Source organism: Petromyzon marinus, chromosome 12 (assembly GCF_048934315.1).
Source record: "Petromyzon marinus isolate PM22_M1 ecotype Great Lakes invasive population chromosome 12, UKy_Petmar_22M1.pri1.0, whole genome shotgun sequence".
NCBI classification, from domain to species: Eukaryota; Metazoa; Chordata; class Hyperoartia; order Petromyzontiformes; family Petromyzontidae; genus Petromyzon; species Petromyzon marinus.
The window spans coordinates 6751403-6770959 of record NC_133678.1 but is presented as its reverse complement, the minus strand read 5'-3'; the positions used below and the strand labels follow the sequence as shown (position 1 = coordinate 6770959).

The 19557-nt window shown below is 44.4% G+C and overlaps 1 protein-coding gene across 4 annotated transcripts in view; it reads right to left on the bottom strand.

Annotated features, from left to right (window-relative positions):
* The window catches only part of LOC116941622 (dystonin-like), a 263899-nt gene that overhangs the window by 237819 nt on the left and 6523 nt on the right, over positions 1-19557 (bottom strand). For 2 of the 4 annotated variants that reach the window (XM_076066566.1, XM_076066567.1), the window contains exon 1: positions 6188-7156. The exons of the other annotated variants lie outside the window; for them this stretch is intronic. In XM_076066566.1, coding sequence (XP_075922681.1) covers positions 6188-6257 — 70 coding nt within the window. In that variant the 5' untranslated portion in view covers positions 6258-7156. Of the gene's footprint in view, positions 1-6187; positions 7157-19557 lie in introns of those variants that run through there. 4 annotated transcript variants of the gene reach the window in all.

The window sequence follows — 19557 nt, the reverse complement described above, 5'->3', positions numbered from 1 at the left end:
CCGCATGATCTCAAGGTAAAACGATACAAAAAAAATGCAAAGCGACCGTGAAATAATATTTTGCCGATCATTTTGTTTATTCACTGCTGTAAGGCATAAAAAAGGGGGTGGGGGGGGGGGTGTGACTGCATGTGGCAAAGTGCATTTTTGTCGTTTCATCACAGTTGTCCTCAGGGCCAACCCTCGCCTGACAAACTGCCAATAAAAAATAGAGACAGAATGCAAATTACAATGTCACTGGTTTGTCCAACACTTGCGCTCACTCCAAATTAAACACTCCAAATAAAAGAGTCACTTGGCTGTAAAGAGGCTTCTGGGTGAGGCGTCACTTCCCATGTAAAAATCAGAACTCCCGCCAAACATCACCGTGCCATGGATGAGACAAGTACTATCCTGAACGCATTTGCCATTTCTTGTAAAAATAAAAAAAAACATGTTTAATGCAGACAACTTCCTTGAGAAAGTTAATTTGCAAAAAAACAGTGGGGAGAGTCGCACTTATGCAGCACCCACCATTTAATTAAGACATACTTCTAATTGCGAAGTCTCCTACAGCGTAGTAAATAATTACTATTTAACATCCGACACATATATACATACTCTTTGGTTCTTTCGGTAAAGTCACCTAGGTAGAAAAATAAAATTAAAAATAACGCATCACGACGTTTCGATCGCAACACAAGCGGCCGTCCTCAGGCGAAGAAAAATAATAATCCAGCAGTGGAACTGCTGAGCCAGGAAGAAAACACACGACACATTTTCTTAGTGTGATTTTGGACAGCAACGGAGAAGTGACCAAAGCGTAACTATTAAAATGTTAACACGAGCCTTCAGTTCAGACCACACATCACGACGACGGGCGAGTTTGGTTTGCTCGTCGGGTGGTCCCGGCCCGGCCCCCTTGAAAGTGGCGGAGGGAGAGGACATCTATTGTCGCGGCGAAGTTTCCAACAAAAACCTCGCCCTCAAAAACTACCGGGCCGAGAGCTAAAATACAGCTGTTGTAATTAAAGTCAATCCCTGAGAATTTCCTTGTTCCGAAAAAAAGCCAAGCCGGTGGCTCGGGAGAATGGAAGTCAGCAGGGTGACGAATTGAACTCAAAATTCTGGTGGGATCTTTTATTCTGACTGACCCCCTTCCCTCTCTCCCACAGTCATCATGAGCCACAGCCATCATGAGCCACAGCCCCCCCCCCCCCGCCAAAAGCCTCCTCTTCTTCCTCCTCCAAATAAAAAAAAAGAGAACATGGAAACACAGCCCTGGAAACCAGACGTAAAACATGGGAACGGGGCCCTTCATCACAGCCGGCAAACACCTCCGCAGACAGCCACTCTGTTCACTGGCATTTCCCATAGCGGTGTCCTCTTTATCTGTCCCGCGGGGGTCTCAATCTTCTGCGACAGCAGTCATGGACATAGGCCTCACCCTCGCAATGAACGATGGCGTGGATTAAAGGTGTTTGTGTATCTGTGTGCATTGTTGTGTGTGCGGCATTTTCAAAAGCACCGCCGCATTCGCCATCGCTGCTGGTTCGTAACGTAATTTTAAATCCATAGGCTTATGTCGGGCGACATTTCAAACGTGTAAAGTGGTTCATGTACCCTTTTTGTAATAATGGAATTGATTTGAGTTTAATTTACAATGTTACGACGTTTAACAGTCATCCATGAATGTGATGTAAAAATAGTGATGGAGAGTTCATGGACATATCAATAGACAAACAGCGTAACATGTCAAGAAACTAACTTCATTAACTCTGTAACTATACAGTCCAATTCATACACTGGGACCTTTCATTACAAAGTGATAAGAACTCTGCCTAAAGTTAAATAAACCACAAACCATCACTGAGCCTTATTGTGAAGATGCAATGTCGCATAATTTTCCATACACAACACAGTGGTTAAACACCAACGGATAATTGTGTAGTTGACACTGCAATTATGATAATTGCGTATTGCATGTACGTGAAACTTATTTCGCACTGTACGTAGCCAATCGTGCTAATCAAGTGTGGATTACTACCAAATAATAGGACATCTAAACGGACAATGTTGCTACCCAAGGTGAAGCAAGGTTAACCTTTGTACTTCCCTTTTTGATACTCTTCAGTAAACCAGTTGCATCATCGTGATTTAAATCTCACCCAAATTGTGATGGTGCAAAGGCGATAATATGAATGCACTGCATCGTGAAGCTTTCTAACCTTTGTATAAATATTTTGCTGACAACAGAGCAATACAATGGACAGTCCTCTCACGTGTACCCCGAGCGGTGACTTTTCACACTTGAAAGGCCTCCTAGCCTCTGGGACTAAACAAGGATTCCATCGGGGGAGGTCATGATAATCTGCTTGAAAACGCACTGTACACTGCATATATAAGCGAGCTACATATAGTGGATGCAGTTGTAGCTGTTCTCATATTTCAAGTTATTACTACTCTCAACCAGTGGGTAAAATTGTGCATATTGTGAAATACACACATTACACACGCGGACACGTGTACGAAAAATAGCTTACAGCCATTTGTCAATCCATTTCCGGATGAAGATCTCCCCACATTGTCGGTCACAGGAATTGTTTGACCATACTTCACTGCACTGGTCAGAATGGGTTGGTGAGGTGGGGTAGGGTGGTAGGACCAGTTCAGAACATCGCTCGCCACTGATGTTAGCCATGGCAAGAAATCAAACTCGGGTATCCAGGTACATAGTGCAGTGCCTCATTACCATCATCACGATCTGTGGACAGATACCCCATAGGTGTCCACTGCACATTTTGTCATTTAGTTCCACTTTCCTCTGTCTTGTGCCAATATGCTCAGGTCGTGCAACATCTTTCTGGCACCAATCTCATCGGTCGTCAAGTAATTCTCTGCGAGGTCTTCCTCTCTTCCCGGTTCCTTCCATTTTTCCAAACAGATTTATAATTTTCCTGTTGCTGTCCATCCTACATGTGTCCAAATAGTGTCAGTTTCCTTTTCATCACTGCCTGCACAGGGTCTTCTTCCATGTGTTAGTGCGGCGCACTAACACTGGCAGATGCTGCCCACTGTGCGAACATACTGTGACATACGCATGCATACAAAAAAAACTACAAAATATAACCACAGACTGTTTGAGCGAGTGCTGCTCATGAGAACTTATTTCAGCTGGCACAGCGCATGAGGGGGTGGGGTCTGGACAGCATCATGCCTGGCCGCCTTTGTCTCACACATGTCGGTACCAGGTATTGTAAGGCCGCATCAACCAAAGGGAAGGCCCAGCATCAGTTCGGATATTCACCCCTGATATTATCCGCGTCTAGGAACTGAACGCAGATTGGCGGGTTCGTGGCGCAGTGCGCGTGAGCCACTGCACCACCGTCAATTTTGGATATCACGAAATACATGACATATTCCAACGTGTATATTAAGTCGTACGTATACAGTACAGCGTGCATAGGGCATTTGACACCAACCACCTGAAGGAGAAAACCAAACTTAAGTTGGCCTTCTTAATCCGCTTAGAGGACAATTATGAAGCCCCTCCCAATGTTCTATAGCCACCCCAGCACCTAAGTTGCAGTTACAGCCAATCACAGAATGACATCACCTGCCCATACTCCACGTGTTTAACCGCTAGACATGACACGGACCGCAAATCCTCTAGAATCCAACCTAATGACTCAAACTCCTTGGCAAGGATAGCGTCACAAAAATGTAGAGCTACCTTCCATATTAGGGCACTTTCTGCTTTGGGTAAGTGGCACGCCTAACGGCAGCAAGGGCGGAAACGGCGAATGATCGTAACACTAATATTGCTTTCCTGTCATCATATTCAAATAATCGTACCTATGGCGATCTCGAGATGTGTACTGTGGTTGTTTTTGCCTGCATTTCGCGGGATGTGGAAGCGAGTGTCAAATTGTTTGTTTAGCTCCTCGGGGAAGGGGGAATTTCATATATTGAGCAAGTATGATATCTGCACAATATTGCCCAAATCTGCCCCCTTGGGTTGCATCTCTATTGCATGAACCTTCTCATTCCTTTAGCCTGCACGTGTTGCATGACTTCACATGCAGGAGCATTGTAGCGACGTTCATCATAAAGCAATACTGTCAAACCTGTGCGAGTCGAACGTGACACATTGCACCTTTTGCTATGTACACCAATAACATTCACGTACAATGCATTTCATCATTATCGTCACCAACCACGTTCAATCCACTGCTGGGTGAAGGCTTCTCCACGAACCAATGCTATACCTCAGGGTCCTTCAATTTAACCATCTTCTCACCGCCTGCAAACGAGCCGATTCCATCGCCGCATCTCCTGGTGAACGTCAACGCGGATATTTTTTATTTCTTTGTTTGCTCATCTGTCATTACATTTCACCACTGGCCATCATCATCATCATCCCTTCTAGAGACGTGTCTTGCCCAAGCCCACTTTAAGCTACGCCTTTTCAATTACCCACGTGTTTCTTTTCTGTGTCAGTGTAACTCCAAGCATGCATCTCACCACGCTTTCTGGGTGCATTTATCCGGACCTCTGTGATGAGCGCGGTTAGCTAGGTACGGTGCAAAAAAAGTTAAACACATGTACTTAGTTGTATTTCAAATGCTCTTGTTCATAGTCACGTTTCGTAGCCATGCCAGAGAAGGGAGTGCACACTCTTGTTAGTTTTCATTATCAAGTTCAGCTAAAATGCATGACAGTGATTATTGTATTCGTACGTTCAGAGTATGGGAATGGAAAATTCTACCCCAAGTATTTATGAGTGCGGGACTATTATATATATTTTTTTCCTGCAGAGTGTATATTCAATTCCCCAGCACAATCGAGAGGCAGAGTTACAAACAATAAGGTGCAATAACAAAGTGTGTGGGGGGGGGGAAACTGGGCCCGCATTTAAAGCGCAGCACATATGTTTGGCCAGGCAGAAAGCGCACATTGCCCTCGATATGCAAAGCAGTGCCCTGGCTGTGTGAGCTTGTCATGACGGCAGGATATCCTGGCCTGTAAAACTGTAGTACTCTACTACAATGTACTACACAACACGGCAATGGAGTTGCTCCAAACGTGTAACTCAGCGGCGATCACATGGAACATGCTGTACACTCTTATACAAGGTATCACACTGCGCTGATAACACTCGTAACGTGGAAACCTGTCCCACTTTTTTTGTCATGCACAAACACAGGCTGCTGCTGCTGTACAACCGGGTGGTCTGAAGGTCCCATAGATAGGAGGCTGGTGAACTTAAAACATTCTAATTTCTCCAGTGTGCTACACGGTGCACGGATATGCGTGCATCGCTGTAACACTATACCTACGTGGTTGTGATACATGTTCATCACTGGAATACCCCCGTGTATATATGGAGATACATGCAAACGTGACAGAAGAAAACAACCAGCATATACACGCCGATAGTGCAATGATAAGTGATGTAAAATACGTTGCTTTGCCAGCGAAAACATGTTTAATATGCGTTTGTTAAAAAAGAAATGAGTAAATTCACACGAATGGCCCCGACATTTGATAGTGCACAATGGTCCCACAGATAGGAGGCTGGTGAACTTACAACATTATAATTTCTCCAGTGGTAAAACTGACCCTTATACGTACAGTGTTGGATGTTAAACTGGCACTGCATACAACTTCGTATTACTGTTTACACAGTTCCCCGAGTTGAATAGTTGATACATTTCGTGTACAACACAGTGTACGGTACCGGTATATGCACAATTACAGCGTTTTTAAAAATACTCAAGAGCGTACAGTAAGTTACAACAGTAGCAGCAGCATACCTATAGTTGATTAATAATTACCATACACATTCCCTTCAAAGTAACTTACATTCCCTTTACGAGTGCTTCTGCATCGTTTCAAAGGAAGGTCCATCTCATCAATGTGACCACGCCAGTCAATTACATTCCACTTTATGTGACAAAAGGAGGAAATTATTTGCACCGCGGGTCGCGAGCTCACACAACACGCACATCGATACAACAACGCACAGGGGACACAATGTCATGTGTGACTACTGTAGTTGTGTGTGCACACACACACACATGCACAACCTCAACATCACTCCCACGACTAAAACAACAGCCGGTGAAGGAGGAAGAGCGGCAAAAGAGAAGTAACCAGCGGCGCCTTCTGCAGTACGGACTCTTCGACGCTCGTTGTTTTTACTTGCCTTTGTATCTGCCCAGCACGTCCTCGTACGCCTGGATTCCTTGCCTCTCGTCGTCCGCGTGGAGAGCCATGAACGCATGCAGCACTCGCGAGCGTCACCCCAGCAGGGCTAATGATGATCGTGGCGGTGATGATGATGATGAATAAGATGATGATGCCGCTCCAAACAGCGGTGCGTCCAACACCATACGGAGGTGCCTCCCTCCACAGTGGCGCTGTCCCGAGCAGCACCGGCCGGCTATGCGAGATGAACCACAAGATGTGCTTGTGTGGTTGTGTGCGACCCCTACCACCACCACCACCCCCTCCTACTCACTCCACAAAGCCTCCTCCTCCTCTCTCTCTCTCTTCTCGCTACCTGATTGCCCTGCCCACGCCAACCCGATTCTTTGCCGGGCTTCGGGTCCTCGACGGACCTCGGCTACACCGCGCGCACTGCCCGCAATGTGGTGGTGGTGGGAGGAAGGAGGAGGAAGGAGGAGGTGATGGAGGGGATTGCTGATGGAGGAAGGGCGGCGAGCCGCCGTGCAAAATTCTTTTTTGTTGTTTGGGGAGCCCTCCTCCTCCCCGTAAGAGCCGCACCACACAAAAGCGAAGCTTTTTCGCGGCGGAAACACACTCTGACTTGTGACGTCGTCGTCCTCTGCTGCCCTCTTCCGCATGCTTCCCTCTCTCTCTCTCCCTCTCCGGATTGTGGATCGTGATGATGGGGAGGGTGGTGGTGGTGTTTAGATTTAAGGCTTTCGTGACTGCAGGGATTCATATTCTTGGTTCTTTCGGTAAAGTCACCACGTAGAAGGGAAACAATGAAATAATAAAAATGTATAACAATAAAATTCTCACGACGTTTCGACTGCAACACAAGCACTCATCATCAGGTGATTGTTTGAAGGGATTGCTTGAAGGGAAACAATAAAATAATACAAACATAAAACAATAAAATTCTCACGTTTCGACTGCAACACAAGCAATCATCATCAGGTGTTGAAGGGAAACAATAAAATAATACAAATATAAAACAATAAAATTCTAACGACGTTTCGACTGCAACACAAGTAATCATCATCATCATCAGGTGTGAAAACCACAGCAAGAAAATTCGAAATTTTCTTGCTGTGGTTTTTTCACCGACACGCTGTGATTGTTTTCACACCTGATGATGATTGCTTGTGTTTGCAGTCGAAACGTCGTGAGAATTTGATTGTTTTATATTTTTATTATTGTATTGTTTCCCAGCCACGTGACTTTACCTAAAGAACCAAGAATATGGTGGTGGTGTTGTGTGTGTGTTTGTGTGTGTGTTTGTGTGTTTGTCGGTGCTGCCTCTCCGCGGCGTTTGTCGAGCATAAAATGCTTGAGAGGCCCTGGGGTTTTGATGGGAGGCTGTTGGATTTAGTTTCGTTTCCTCCTTGTCATGGGCAAGGAGTGCATTTGGCCGCTCATCCGAGTTCACGACTCGGGGGGATGCCTTGGGTATCGTCGTGAACACTGATTGCTGTATGTATAGTTATTATCATTACGTACAGCCTTTTGTCAATGCTGCCAAAATCATGCCTTCTGGAGACGCTAATTTGGAGACGTGTATGGTCATGGACACTTAACTGCCGATTACACTGCACGGTGTATGCACGATGCTCGCATACCCACACGTGATGCCGCTGTTTATGATTATTATTATTATTTACAGCGCAGTATTGTGTCAGTAACACTGCTGTATGTTCACCTCTCTACGCCGTGTCGGTAATGGTGGGGGTGGGGGGGTTATTTGACCATACTTCACCACGCCGGTCAGTGCGGGTTTGATGGCACTAAGGGGATCGGTGTGACTCGCCACTAATGGTTACTTGGCCGTGGCTGGGGATCGAACTCAGGTTCAGTTCAGTTCATTGATTAGGTATAGCCCTGTGAGCCATGCGGCTCTTGAATGGGGTGAAACCGCAACAAACAAAAAGCATGAACAAGAAACATCTTAAAGTGACTACGCGCAAATAGAAAAATCCAGGAAAAAGCAGCAAAGTCTTCTAGAAAAAGACACCGTATATCAACGCTGTGTGCAAAAAAATCCCAGTGGGATGAAAGTCAAACAATAACAACCATAAGACAATTTAGATTAATGTTATCAGTCTAACTCTGTACTACAACAAACAAATATGGCTAAACCAAAACGTTTTCGAAATCACCAAAATGAAGCTATAAAAAAAGCAATGTAACAGTGATCATAGGAACTGTGATTCAAATTTAACAATAAACGATATACACGTAACATGTACGACCAAACTTTGCAGCCGTAGCTGGCATCATGAGTCACTCCACAACAGCGGGAGTATCAGTCGGAGCATCAACATGTTTCAATGCACCATTAAAGATCAGCACCCTATAAAAAAAACTTAAGATCATACTTTGCAGCGGTCATCCGGAGCGATTCAGGATCATCGTGCGGTGCTCTCAACCTGCTGGCCAACGCCACCGTTCCCCCATACGCAGAGCCATCTGTGCGTGCCAGTACAGGGTAGTCCCCGACTTACGACGGAGATGCGTTACGACGACCCCCACCATCGTAACTCAAAAATATCGTAAGTCGAAGATGGCCTAGCCTACGCAGGAGTCTTAAAGAATGGTGATAATTGAGCAGAGCAAGCTGTGCGTGCCAGTACAGGGTAGTCCCCGACTTACGACGGAGATGAGTTACGACGACCCCCACCATCGCAACTCAAAAATATCGTAAGTCGAAGATGACCTAGCCTACGCAGGAGTCTTAAAGAATGGTGATAATTGAGCAAAACAGAGCAATTTACAGTACCGTACTGTATCAACTATATGCTGTATATGATTTAAAGCTTTCGTGACTGCAGGGATTCATATTCTTGGTTCTTTCGGTAAAGTCACGCAGAAGGGAAACAATAAAATAAATATAAAACAATAAAATTCTCACGACGTTTCGACTGCACCTGATGATGATTGCTTGTGTTGCAGTCGAAACGTCGTGAGAATTGCATTGTTTTATATTTTTATTATTTTATTGTTTCCCTTTTACGTGACTTTACCGAAAGAACCAAGAATGTATATGCTGTATGTATTTATTAATTACAACACTGTATTGCACAGTAAAATGTAAAGTTAAAAAAGGTAAATTCTTAGCCTCCCTATATGAACTGCAATTTAATAGAAAGGCGGGAGATGTGTACATACGGGCAGCGTCCCAACGTACAGTATCGTACCAAGTACGCTGCTGCGAAATTTAAAATATTTTACAATTTTGTCATATCGTAAGATCGAAATATCCCAAGTCGGACCATCGTAAGTCGGGGAATGTATTGTATGCACGTATCGCGGGTAACCGCAGTCAGTATGAGCTTTCGAAGGTCGGTTTTAGTGAACCTAGAAGCAAACTGGCTTATTAATCACAAGTGGTTTTTACCATCACTCGGCACTTAAGAAATAACTCGACGTTTCGGCCGAATGGCCTCATTCAATAAATACTGTGGTGTAGAGAATCAGACTGCGCGTCTGCGCAGGTATTTGTGCACACGTGTGCTACACGATGCACGGATATGCGTACATCGCTGTAACACTATACCTACGTGGTTGTGATACATGTTCATCACTGGAATATCCCCGTATATATATGGAGATACATGCAAACGTGACGGAAGAAAACAACCAGCATATATACACGCCGATAGTGCAATGATAAGTGATGTAAAATACGTTGCTTTGCCAGCCAAAACATGTTTAATATGCGTGTGTTAAAAAAGAAATGAGTAAATTCACACGACATTTGATAGTACACAATGTAACTGTATTATCACCATTTTCAACAGAGTTTTAACCTCGGCCAGGGCTCACACGAGTGGCGAGTGATATCTGAACCAGTCCTGGACAACTTTCACAATTCCATTCTGACGATTGAAGTCTGATCAATCAGACCGACATCACGTGCTGAGGGGTTTCATCCAGCAGGGGATGAGCAAAGGGCTGGAAGCATGATACAAAGACAAATATCCCCCGTATAGCCTCAACATAGGTTGGGGTAAGTGCTGCTAGCGAGCACCTACGAAGGCCAGCAAGACACACCGGTGGGGGTTCGTGGCCAACACTACACCCGGTCGCCTTTGTCTCCCTAGTGCAGTGTTCTTCATCGCAAGGCCACTGCGGGCCACTGGTGGCCCCCAGTGGTCTTTAGTGCGGCCCCTGACTTGTGGCCCCCCCACACAATACACAAAGTGTGAAAACACCACCACCCCTCATTGTCGTGCTGTCAACCCCCAATGGTTTCAAATGTGTGGGGGGCCCTTCACACTGATGTTGTCTTATCGACGCAAGTGCCCCCCCCCGCCCCCGCTCTGAAAATGAGTGAAGAACACTGCCCAGGTAGCAGCGTTTACACATGGCACCAGGTACTCATTTGAGGCCGAGTCTACCCAGGGGGATTCCCAGGACTGGTTCAGATATTCTTCGTCACTGCGGCCGTGAAATCGAGTCACCGAGCAAACCTCCGATTAGCACGGTTAGCTAACGTATGGTGCGAAAGAAGTTCAACATACATGACCACTGCGTCACCGCCCCCCCCCCCCCCCATGCACATGACCCCCACGTACACAAACTACCTTACGGAGTACATCCACAGGCTATGCGAGGTCACAAAATGCAACTTATTTTCGACACTTTAGGCTGCGATGGATAAGCACGCTGGAAGTGCAATGAACGTTTCACCTTGACATACCACATTTTACCGTGGTTAATATTCAGCTCTAAAATGTAACGCTGTGACGTTGTTGCGATACATTTAAAAGTCAAAGGTGTCTGCAACATGTGTGCGTACTGCACGGTATTCAAACTATTTAATAGTCAAATATGGTGATACATATCCCAGTACAGTATACGGTTTAATTAAATAGTTGTTTAATTGTTTAAAATAGGAGGGGGGTTGCATTACTGGTTTTGGGTATATACAAAAATATCGTAAATAAACTAAACATGTCTACCTGTTTACTGAGACATGGTGGGAGCGAGAACCGTATAATAGTGCCAGAAGTTGAAACAATGGTGCTAGAATTTTGATTTAAAGCTTTCGTGACTGCAGGGATTTATGTTATTGGTTCTTTCGATAAAGTCACGTAGAAGGGAAACAATAAACATATACAAATATATTGCTTTATATTTTTATTATTTTTATTGTTTCCCTTCTACGTGACTTTACCGAAAGAACCAAGAATATAATTGGTGCTACAAGTTGAAACGATGTTGCAAGTTTCTTAAATCCCACCGCCTCTGTGGTGGAGTAAATTGTGGGTACGCCGACCCTGTTCCAACATATCCTGATCAGTGCGGGAGAGTATGCCATATGCCCACTGAGTTTCCCTGTCGTGGAGGACCTTCCAAAAGCAGAGGCGTGAGCGTGTTTGTATGTTGAACTTCTTTTGCACCGTACGCTAGCCAACCGTGCTAATCGGGGGTGCGGGGAAGGACAACAAACTAAACACCAAGAGCAGTTCTAAAGAAATTTGTTTTCAATCTAGATTTAAAAGCGCATAGCTCTAGTGACTTTCTCCAGCGCTGAACCTTTGTCATTTATTTATATCAATATATGTTCCTTTAGGCCTGCCGCCGTTGCGATTTGAACTTTGAGCTAATGAGTGCATCATCTCTAAAAATGTTACTAAAACCTATTACTTTCGGTTCCGAGCTCTCTGAATCGTTCATCAATTCTGAAAGTTTGCAGGTTATCGTTGAACAACCGTAGAAAAACAAAGCATACCAGAATACACAACTTGTTAGGTCTGCAAAAAAATCATGTTCACAAACGCGCTTGCTGTACTGACAATTCCTGGTCATCTGGCAGTCGAACGGGTTGTGCGGTTTTACAAACTGACTTGAGTTTAATATATAATTCATGTCAGGTTCAAAATACCTCCATTTCATTTACACGTGACAAACTGTATGCTAACGCTGCTGCCAAAGAAATGGACATTATGACCGATTCTCCGATAATGTGCTCAATCACGTCATACTCAAGAAGCTAAGCAGGTTCTTGCTTGGATAGTGCTCGGGGTGGTGAATACCATTCACCACTAGAGGGCAGTGCAATTTTTTTCCCCATTGTTCTTCTGCACCAAAGACAAAGATCCCTACTCTTTGGTTTTATTCGGTAAAGTCACGTAGGTAAAAACAAATTAAAATAAAAGAAGCAATTAAAACACGACGTTTTGGCCACAACACAAGTGGCCTTCTTCAGGTAAAGGAACAGAACTGTCGGAACGACAGCACTTCAATGAACGCTGCTAAGATTTGCAGCGTCTTTTAAGCTAGGTGGGAGGAGCAGAGCGCCTTGACAAAGGAGTTTACATATCAAACACGAGAATTTAGCATTGAAATAGCTGTGTTAAAGTGTTGAAACAGCAGGTAACTGGGGGATTCGCATGCTTTTGTTGTGTAGAGGGTGCGGGGGATGGGTCACTGTGTGTGTGCAATAGAAACGGAAAAATATAAAAATTAAAGATCGGCAAGAATGTGCTGTAAGGGGGGAGTAGAAAAAAGGGAAATAGAAAGTTCGGAAGAAATATGCTTGGTATACCACTACTTGAAATTGCTGTTAGAAATGAGTTGACGTTTGGTATGATTTAAAATGCCTTTCCAGTGGTTGCTTAATTTGAAACCATCCTCTCGGTTGAAGTTATGCCTGTGTTTGTATATCTGAATGGCTTTGTGGACAAATCTCTGGTGATAACCTGTAGGTTTACAGAGAACCTTGGTATCGGAGAAGACAATCTCATGATCACCCATAGCGTTGTAACAATGATCAGCCACAGCAGATGAATTCGTTCTGCCGTGTTTCAGATCTGATTTGTGCTCGCGAATTCGGTTAGAGATATGTCGTTTCGTCTTCCCGATATAGCAATCACCGCAGGTACAACTCAATTTGTAAACTCCGGGGTACTGTAAGTCAGGGATGACATCCTTTACGGATGGGATCAGATCACGAATTTTGTGTACTGTATTGAACCGGACTTGGATCTTGTGTTTGTTTAGAATTTTGGAAATCTTTTTAGTAGCGCCTGCTATGTATGGTAGTGTGATGGTTTTGATCGGAGTATCAAGTGGTTGTTTCTGTATGGTAGGAGAAACAGCTTGGCGGATGGTACGGTCAGAGTGTCCGTTCCTCTTGAGGGCCAGCCGTACCAATTTTAATTCACTGGTCAAGTGATGTTGGTCCAAAATGCAATGAGCCCTATGGTATAACGTTTTGATGAGATAATTCTTTTGAGCCGGGTGGTGGTGGGAATCCGGTTTCAAGTAGGAATCTGTGTGGGTGGGCTTTCTGTAAACAGAATGTCCCAATGAGCCATCAGACCTCCTCTCAAACAGAACATCCAAGAATGGCAGTTTGCCATCTTTCTCTACTTCCATGGTGAATTTGATGGAAGGGTGTCTGGAATTGATGTGGTCCAGGAAAAGGTTCAAAGCTGGGAGGCCCTGTGGCCAAATGACGAAAGTGTCATCCACATATCTCTTCCACAGGGAAGGACTGAGGGTGGATGTCTGGATGGCGTCCGATTCAAATTTCTCCATGAAAACATTGGCTATCACTGGTGACAAGGGGAACCCATGGGAGTACCCTCATTTTGCTTGTAAAAGGTACCATTCCAAGTAAAGTAGGTGTTGGTGAGGCAGTGCCTAACCAGCGCAGGTACCTCGGGGTTTAGTCCATGTTCGACCAGATCCTCAATTATTTTAATGGTGTCAGGTACTGGGACCTTGGTGAACAGAGAAACCACATCAAAGCTGACGAGGATATCGTCAGGGGCCAGTACAATGTCTTTGACCATAGAGACCAATTGGGATGAGTTAAGTACTGCTGAGGTGGTCTTGCCAGTAAAAGGAAGCAGAGTATCTGACAGAAAACGGGCCAGTTTGTAGGTAGGGGAGTTGATCATGGACAAAATGGGTCGTAATGGGGTACCTTCTTTGTGGATCTTGGGAAGACCATAGAATCTAGGAGGTCTCGCAGCGGAGGGTTTTAGGGAGGGAAGTTTAGTTCATTCGATTAGGGAGGTCGAATTTGTGATGATCTTGTTGGTTTTAATCGTTAGGCTGTTAGTAGGGTCATTTTTTATTTTTGAGTAACTCCCATCATTGAGTAGGTCCTGAATTTTATTGTTGTATGAGTTTTTATCCATAATTACAGTGGCATTGCCCTTGTCGGCTGAGAGGATGACTATATCAACTCTCTATTTTAATTCCGCGAGTTCAGAGCGTTCATCTTTACTGATGTTGCTAACGGGTTTCTTAGCACTCTTAAGAATAGTGGCTATTTCAGCTCTCGCGACGTTTGCTTGGATGTGTCCTATACCTTTGAGGGCTACATCGACCTGAGAAATGATATCATCTATTGGTATATGTTTTGGGGTGACAGCGAAATTTAGTACTTTAGCCAATATTGTTTTCAGATTGTCCGAAATCGGGGTGCTACTCTGATTGATAACAATTTTGTTAACGTCTAGTTTTGTGATCTGTGGAACTGGGGTTTTCTTTGATAAGTGGTTGAATTGAGCAATTAGATTAGCCTTGCATTTGACTGATAGTGAATCAGCAGAGAAATGAGTCATATTATCAACGTGGTTCCAATCATAAGGTGTCATTTTTTGTGTTAGCATTAAATGAGATTGTAGGAGAGTCCTGTCTAAACTATCGAGTTCAAATCGGAGTAACCTAATCCTCTCTGAGATTAATGATAGACTAGCCTTAAACAGAATCTGTTTAGAGTTCGGTGAAGATACAGCAGCAGATGTGAGAGTGAAAGCGATGGGTATTACATTCTGGTCGCGGCATATTTTGAGGAAGGTCAGAGTCTCAAAGAGCTGTGACTTCTTGTCTCGTTGTCTGTTAAAAGCTCTAACAGATAGGTGAAAATCTTCCCCATAGAAGCTGTTAATTCTAGATTTGAAGCTTTCGTTACTGCAAGAATTCATACTCTTTGGTTTTATTCGGTAAAGTCACATAGGTAAAAACAAATTAAAATAAAAGAAACAATTAAAACACGACATTTTGGCCACAACACAAGTGGCCTTCTTCAGGTGAAGGAACAGAACTATCAGGATGACAGCAGACGTCGCGAGAGCTGAAATAGCCACTATTCTTAAGAGTGCTAAGAAACCCGTTAGCAACATCAGTAAAGATGAACGCTCTGAACTCGCGAAATTAAAAGAGAGAGATGATATTGTCATCCTCTCAGTCGACAAGGGCAATGCCACTGAAATTATGGATAAAAACTCATACAACAATAAAATTCAGGACCTACTCAATGATGGGAGTTACTCAAAAATTAACAATGACCCTAGTAACAGCCTAACGATTAAAACCAACAAGATCATCACAAATTCGACCTCCCTAATCGAATCAACTAAACTTCCCTCCCTAAAACCCTCCACTGCAAGACCTCCTAGATTCTATGGTCTTCCCAAGATCCACAAAGAAGGTACCCCACTACGACCCATCGTGTCCACGATCAACTCCCCTACCTACAAACTGGCCCATTTTCTGTCAGATACTCTGCTTCCTTTTACTGGCAAGACCACCTCAGCAGTACTTAACTCATCCCAATTGGTCTCTATGGTCAAAGACATTGTACTGGCCCCTGACGATATCCTCGTCAGCTTTGATGTGGTTTCTCTGTTCACCAAGGTCCCAGTACCTGACACCATTAAAATAATTGAGGATCTGGTCCAACATGGACTAAACCCCGAGGTACCTGCGCTGGTTAGGCACTGCCTCACCAACACCTACTTTACTTGGAATGGTACCTTTTACAAGCAAAATGAGGGTACTCCCATGGGTTCCCCCTTGTCACCAGTGATAGCCAATGTTTTCATGGAGAAATTTGAATCGGACGCCATCCAGACATCCACCCTCAGTCCTTCCCTGTGGAAGAGATATGTGGATGACACTTTCGTCATTTGGCCATAGGGCCTCCCAGCTTTGAACCTTTTCCTGGACGACATCAATTTCAGACACCCTTCCATCAAATTCACCATGGAAGTAGAGAAAGATGGCAAACTGCCATTCTTGGATGTTCTGTTTGAGAGGAGGTCTGATGGCTCATTGGGACATCCTGTTTACAGAAAGCCCACCCACACAGATTCCTACTTGAAACCGGATTCCCACCACCACCCGGCTCAAAATAATTCTCTCATCAAAACGTTATACCATAGGGCTCATTGCATTTCGGACCAACACCACTTGACCAGTGAATTAAAATTGGTACGGCTGGCCCTCAAGAGGAACGGATACTCTGACCGTACCATCCGCCAAGCTGTTTCTCCTACCATACAGAAACAACCACTTGATACTCCGATCAAAACCATCACACCACCATACATAACAGGCGTTACTAAAAATATTTCCAAAATTCTAAACAAACACAAGATCCAAGTCCGGTTCAATACAGTACACAAAATTCGTGATCTGATCCATCCGTAAAGGATGCCATCCCTGACTTACAGTACCCCGGAGTTTACAAATTGAGTTGTACCTGCGGTGATTGCTATATCGGGGAGACGAAACGACATATCTCTGATCGAATTCGCGAGCACAAATCAGATCTGAAACACGGCAGAACGAATTCATCTGCTGTGGCTGATCATTGTTACAACGCTATGGGTTATCATGAGATTGTCTTCTCCGATACCAAGGTTCTCTGTAAACCTACAGGTTATCACCAGAGATTTGTCCACGAAGCCATTCAGATATACAAACACAGGCATAACTTCAACCGAGAGGATGGTTTCAAATTAAGCAACCACTGGAAAGACGTTTTAAATCATACCAAACGTCAACTAATTTCTAACAGCAATTTCAAGTAGTGGTATACCAAGCATATTCCTTCCGAACTTTCTATTTCCCTTTTTCTACTCCCCCCTTACAGCACATTCTTGCCGATCTTTAATTTTTATATTTTTCCGTTTCTATTGCACACACACAGTGACCCATCCCCCGCACCCTCTACACAACAAAAACATGCTAATCCCCAGTTACCTGCTAATTGCTGACTTTAACACCCTGCTGTTTCAACACTTTAACACAGCTATTTCAATGCTAAATTCTCGTGTTTGATATGTAAACTCCTTTGTCAAGGCGCTCTGCTCCTCCCACCTAGCTTAAAAGACGCTGCGAATCTTAGCAGCGTTCCTTGAAGTGCTGTCGTCCCGACAGTTCTGTTCCTTCACCTGAAGAAGGCCACTTGTGTTGTGGCCGAAACGTCATGTTTTAATTGTTTCTTTTATTTTAGTTTGTTTTTACCTACGTGACTTTACCGAATAAAACTAAAGAGTATGAATTCTTGCCGGCACGGTACAAGACGGTGACCAGCACTAAGCCCTACCACCTGTACAGTGAGGGAAAAAAGTATTTGATCCCCTGCTGAGTTTGTACGTTTGCCCACTGACAAAGAAATGATCAGTCTATAATTTTAATGGTAGGTTTATTTGAACAGTGAGAGACAGAAAAACAACAAGAAAATCCAGAAAAACGCATTCCAAAATGTTATACATTGATTTGCATTTTAATGAGGGAAGTAAGTATTTGACCCCCTCTCAATCAGAAAGATTTCTGGCTCCCAGGTGTCTTTTATACAGGTAACGAGCTGAGATTAGGAGCACACTCTTAAAGGGAGTGCTCCTAATCTCAGCTTGTTACCTGTATAAAAGACACCTGTCCACAGAAGCAGTCAATCAATCAGATTCCAAACTCTCTACCATGGCCAAGAACATAGAGCTCTCCAAGGATGTTAGGGACAAGATTGTAGACCTACACAAGGCTGGAATGGGCTACAAGACCATTGCCAAGCAGCTTGGTGAGAAGGTGACAATAGTTGGTGCGATTATTCGCAAATGGAAGAAACACAAGAACTGTCAATCTCCCTCAGCCTGGGGCTCCATGCAAGAGCTCACCTCGTGGAGTTGCAATGATCATGAGAATGGTGAGGAATCAGCCCAGAACTACACGGGAGGACCTTGTCAATGATCTCAAGGCAGCTGGGACCATAGTAACCAAGAAAACAATTGGTAACACACTACGCCGTGAAGGACTGAAATCCTGCAGCGCCCGCAAGGTCCCCCCTGCTCAAGAAAGCACATATACATACCCGTCTGAAGTGTGCCAATGAACATCTGAATGATTTAGAGGACAACTGGGTGAAAGTGTTGTGGTCAGATGAGACCAAAATGGAGCTCTTTGGCATCAACTCAACTCGCCGTGTTTGGAGGAGGAGGAATGCTGCCAATGACCCCCAGAACACCATCCCCAACGTCAAACATGGAGGTGGAAACATTATGCTTTGGGGGTGTTTTTCTGCTAAGGGGACAGGACAACTTTACCGCATCAAAGGGACGATGGACGGGGCCATGTACCGTCAAATCTTGGGTGAGAACCTCCTTCCCTCAGCCAGGGCATTGAAAATGGGTCGTGGATGGGTATTCCAGCATGACAATGACCCAAAACACACGGCCAAGGCAACAAAGTAGTGGCTCAAGAAGAAGCACATTAAGGTCCTGGGGTGGCCTAGCCAGTCTCCAGACCTTAATCCCATAGAAAATCTGTGGAGGGAGCTGAAGGTTCGAGTTGCCAAACGTCAGCCTCGAAACCTTAATGACTTGGAGAAGATCTGCAAAGAGAAGTGGGATGAAATCCCTCCTGAGATGTGTGCAAACCTGGTGACCAACTACAAGAAACGTCTGACCTCTCTGATTGTCAAGAAGGGTTTTGTCACCAAGTACTAAGTCATGTCTTGCAGAGGGATCAAATACTTATTTCAATTTATAACATTTTTGACATGCGTTTTTCCGGATTTTGTTGTTGTTATTCTGTCTCTCACTGTTCAAATAAACGTACCATTAAAATTATAGACTGATCATTTATTTGTCAGTGGGCAAACGTAAAAAATCAGCAGGGGATCAAATACTTTTTCCCTCACTGTATCTCCTGTTGTAGCAATGTTTACACATCGCACCAGGTACTCAATTTGAGGCTGAGTGGACATAGGGGAGGCCCAGGACCAGTTCAGATAATCGTCACTGGTGTTGGCCGTGAGCAGGAATCGAACTCGGGTCGCCGGGTTCGTGGCACAGCGCAGCGCCAACCACTACGCCACCGCTCTTCTGCACCAGAAGCGCACTGACCAGCACGGTGAAGTATGGTCATAAAACCCTCACTGCCAGAGTGACGTCGCCAGATTATCCATTATTCAGCAGTGGAGTGACAAACGGCCTTCGCGTGTCCAGTATACATACGCAAATTAATACTTTACACCTATCAGTAGTAACCGATTGGTGATGCCATGTGGCAGCCAGATGGTACCCCAAATATGAAATCCTCATG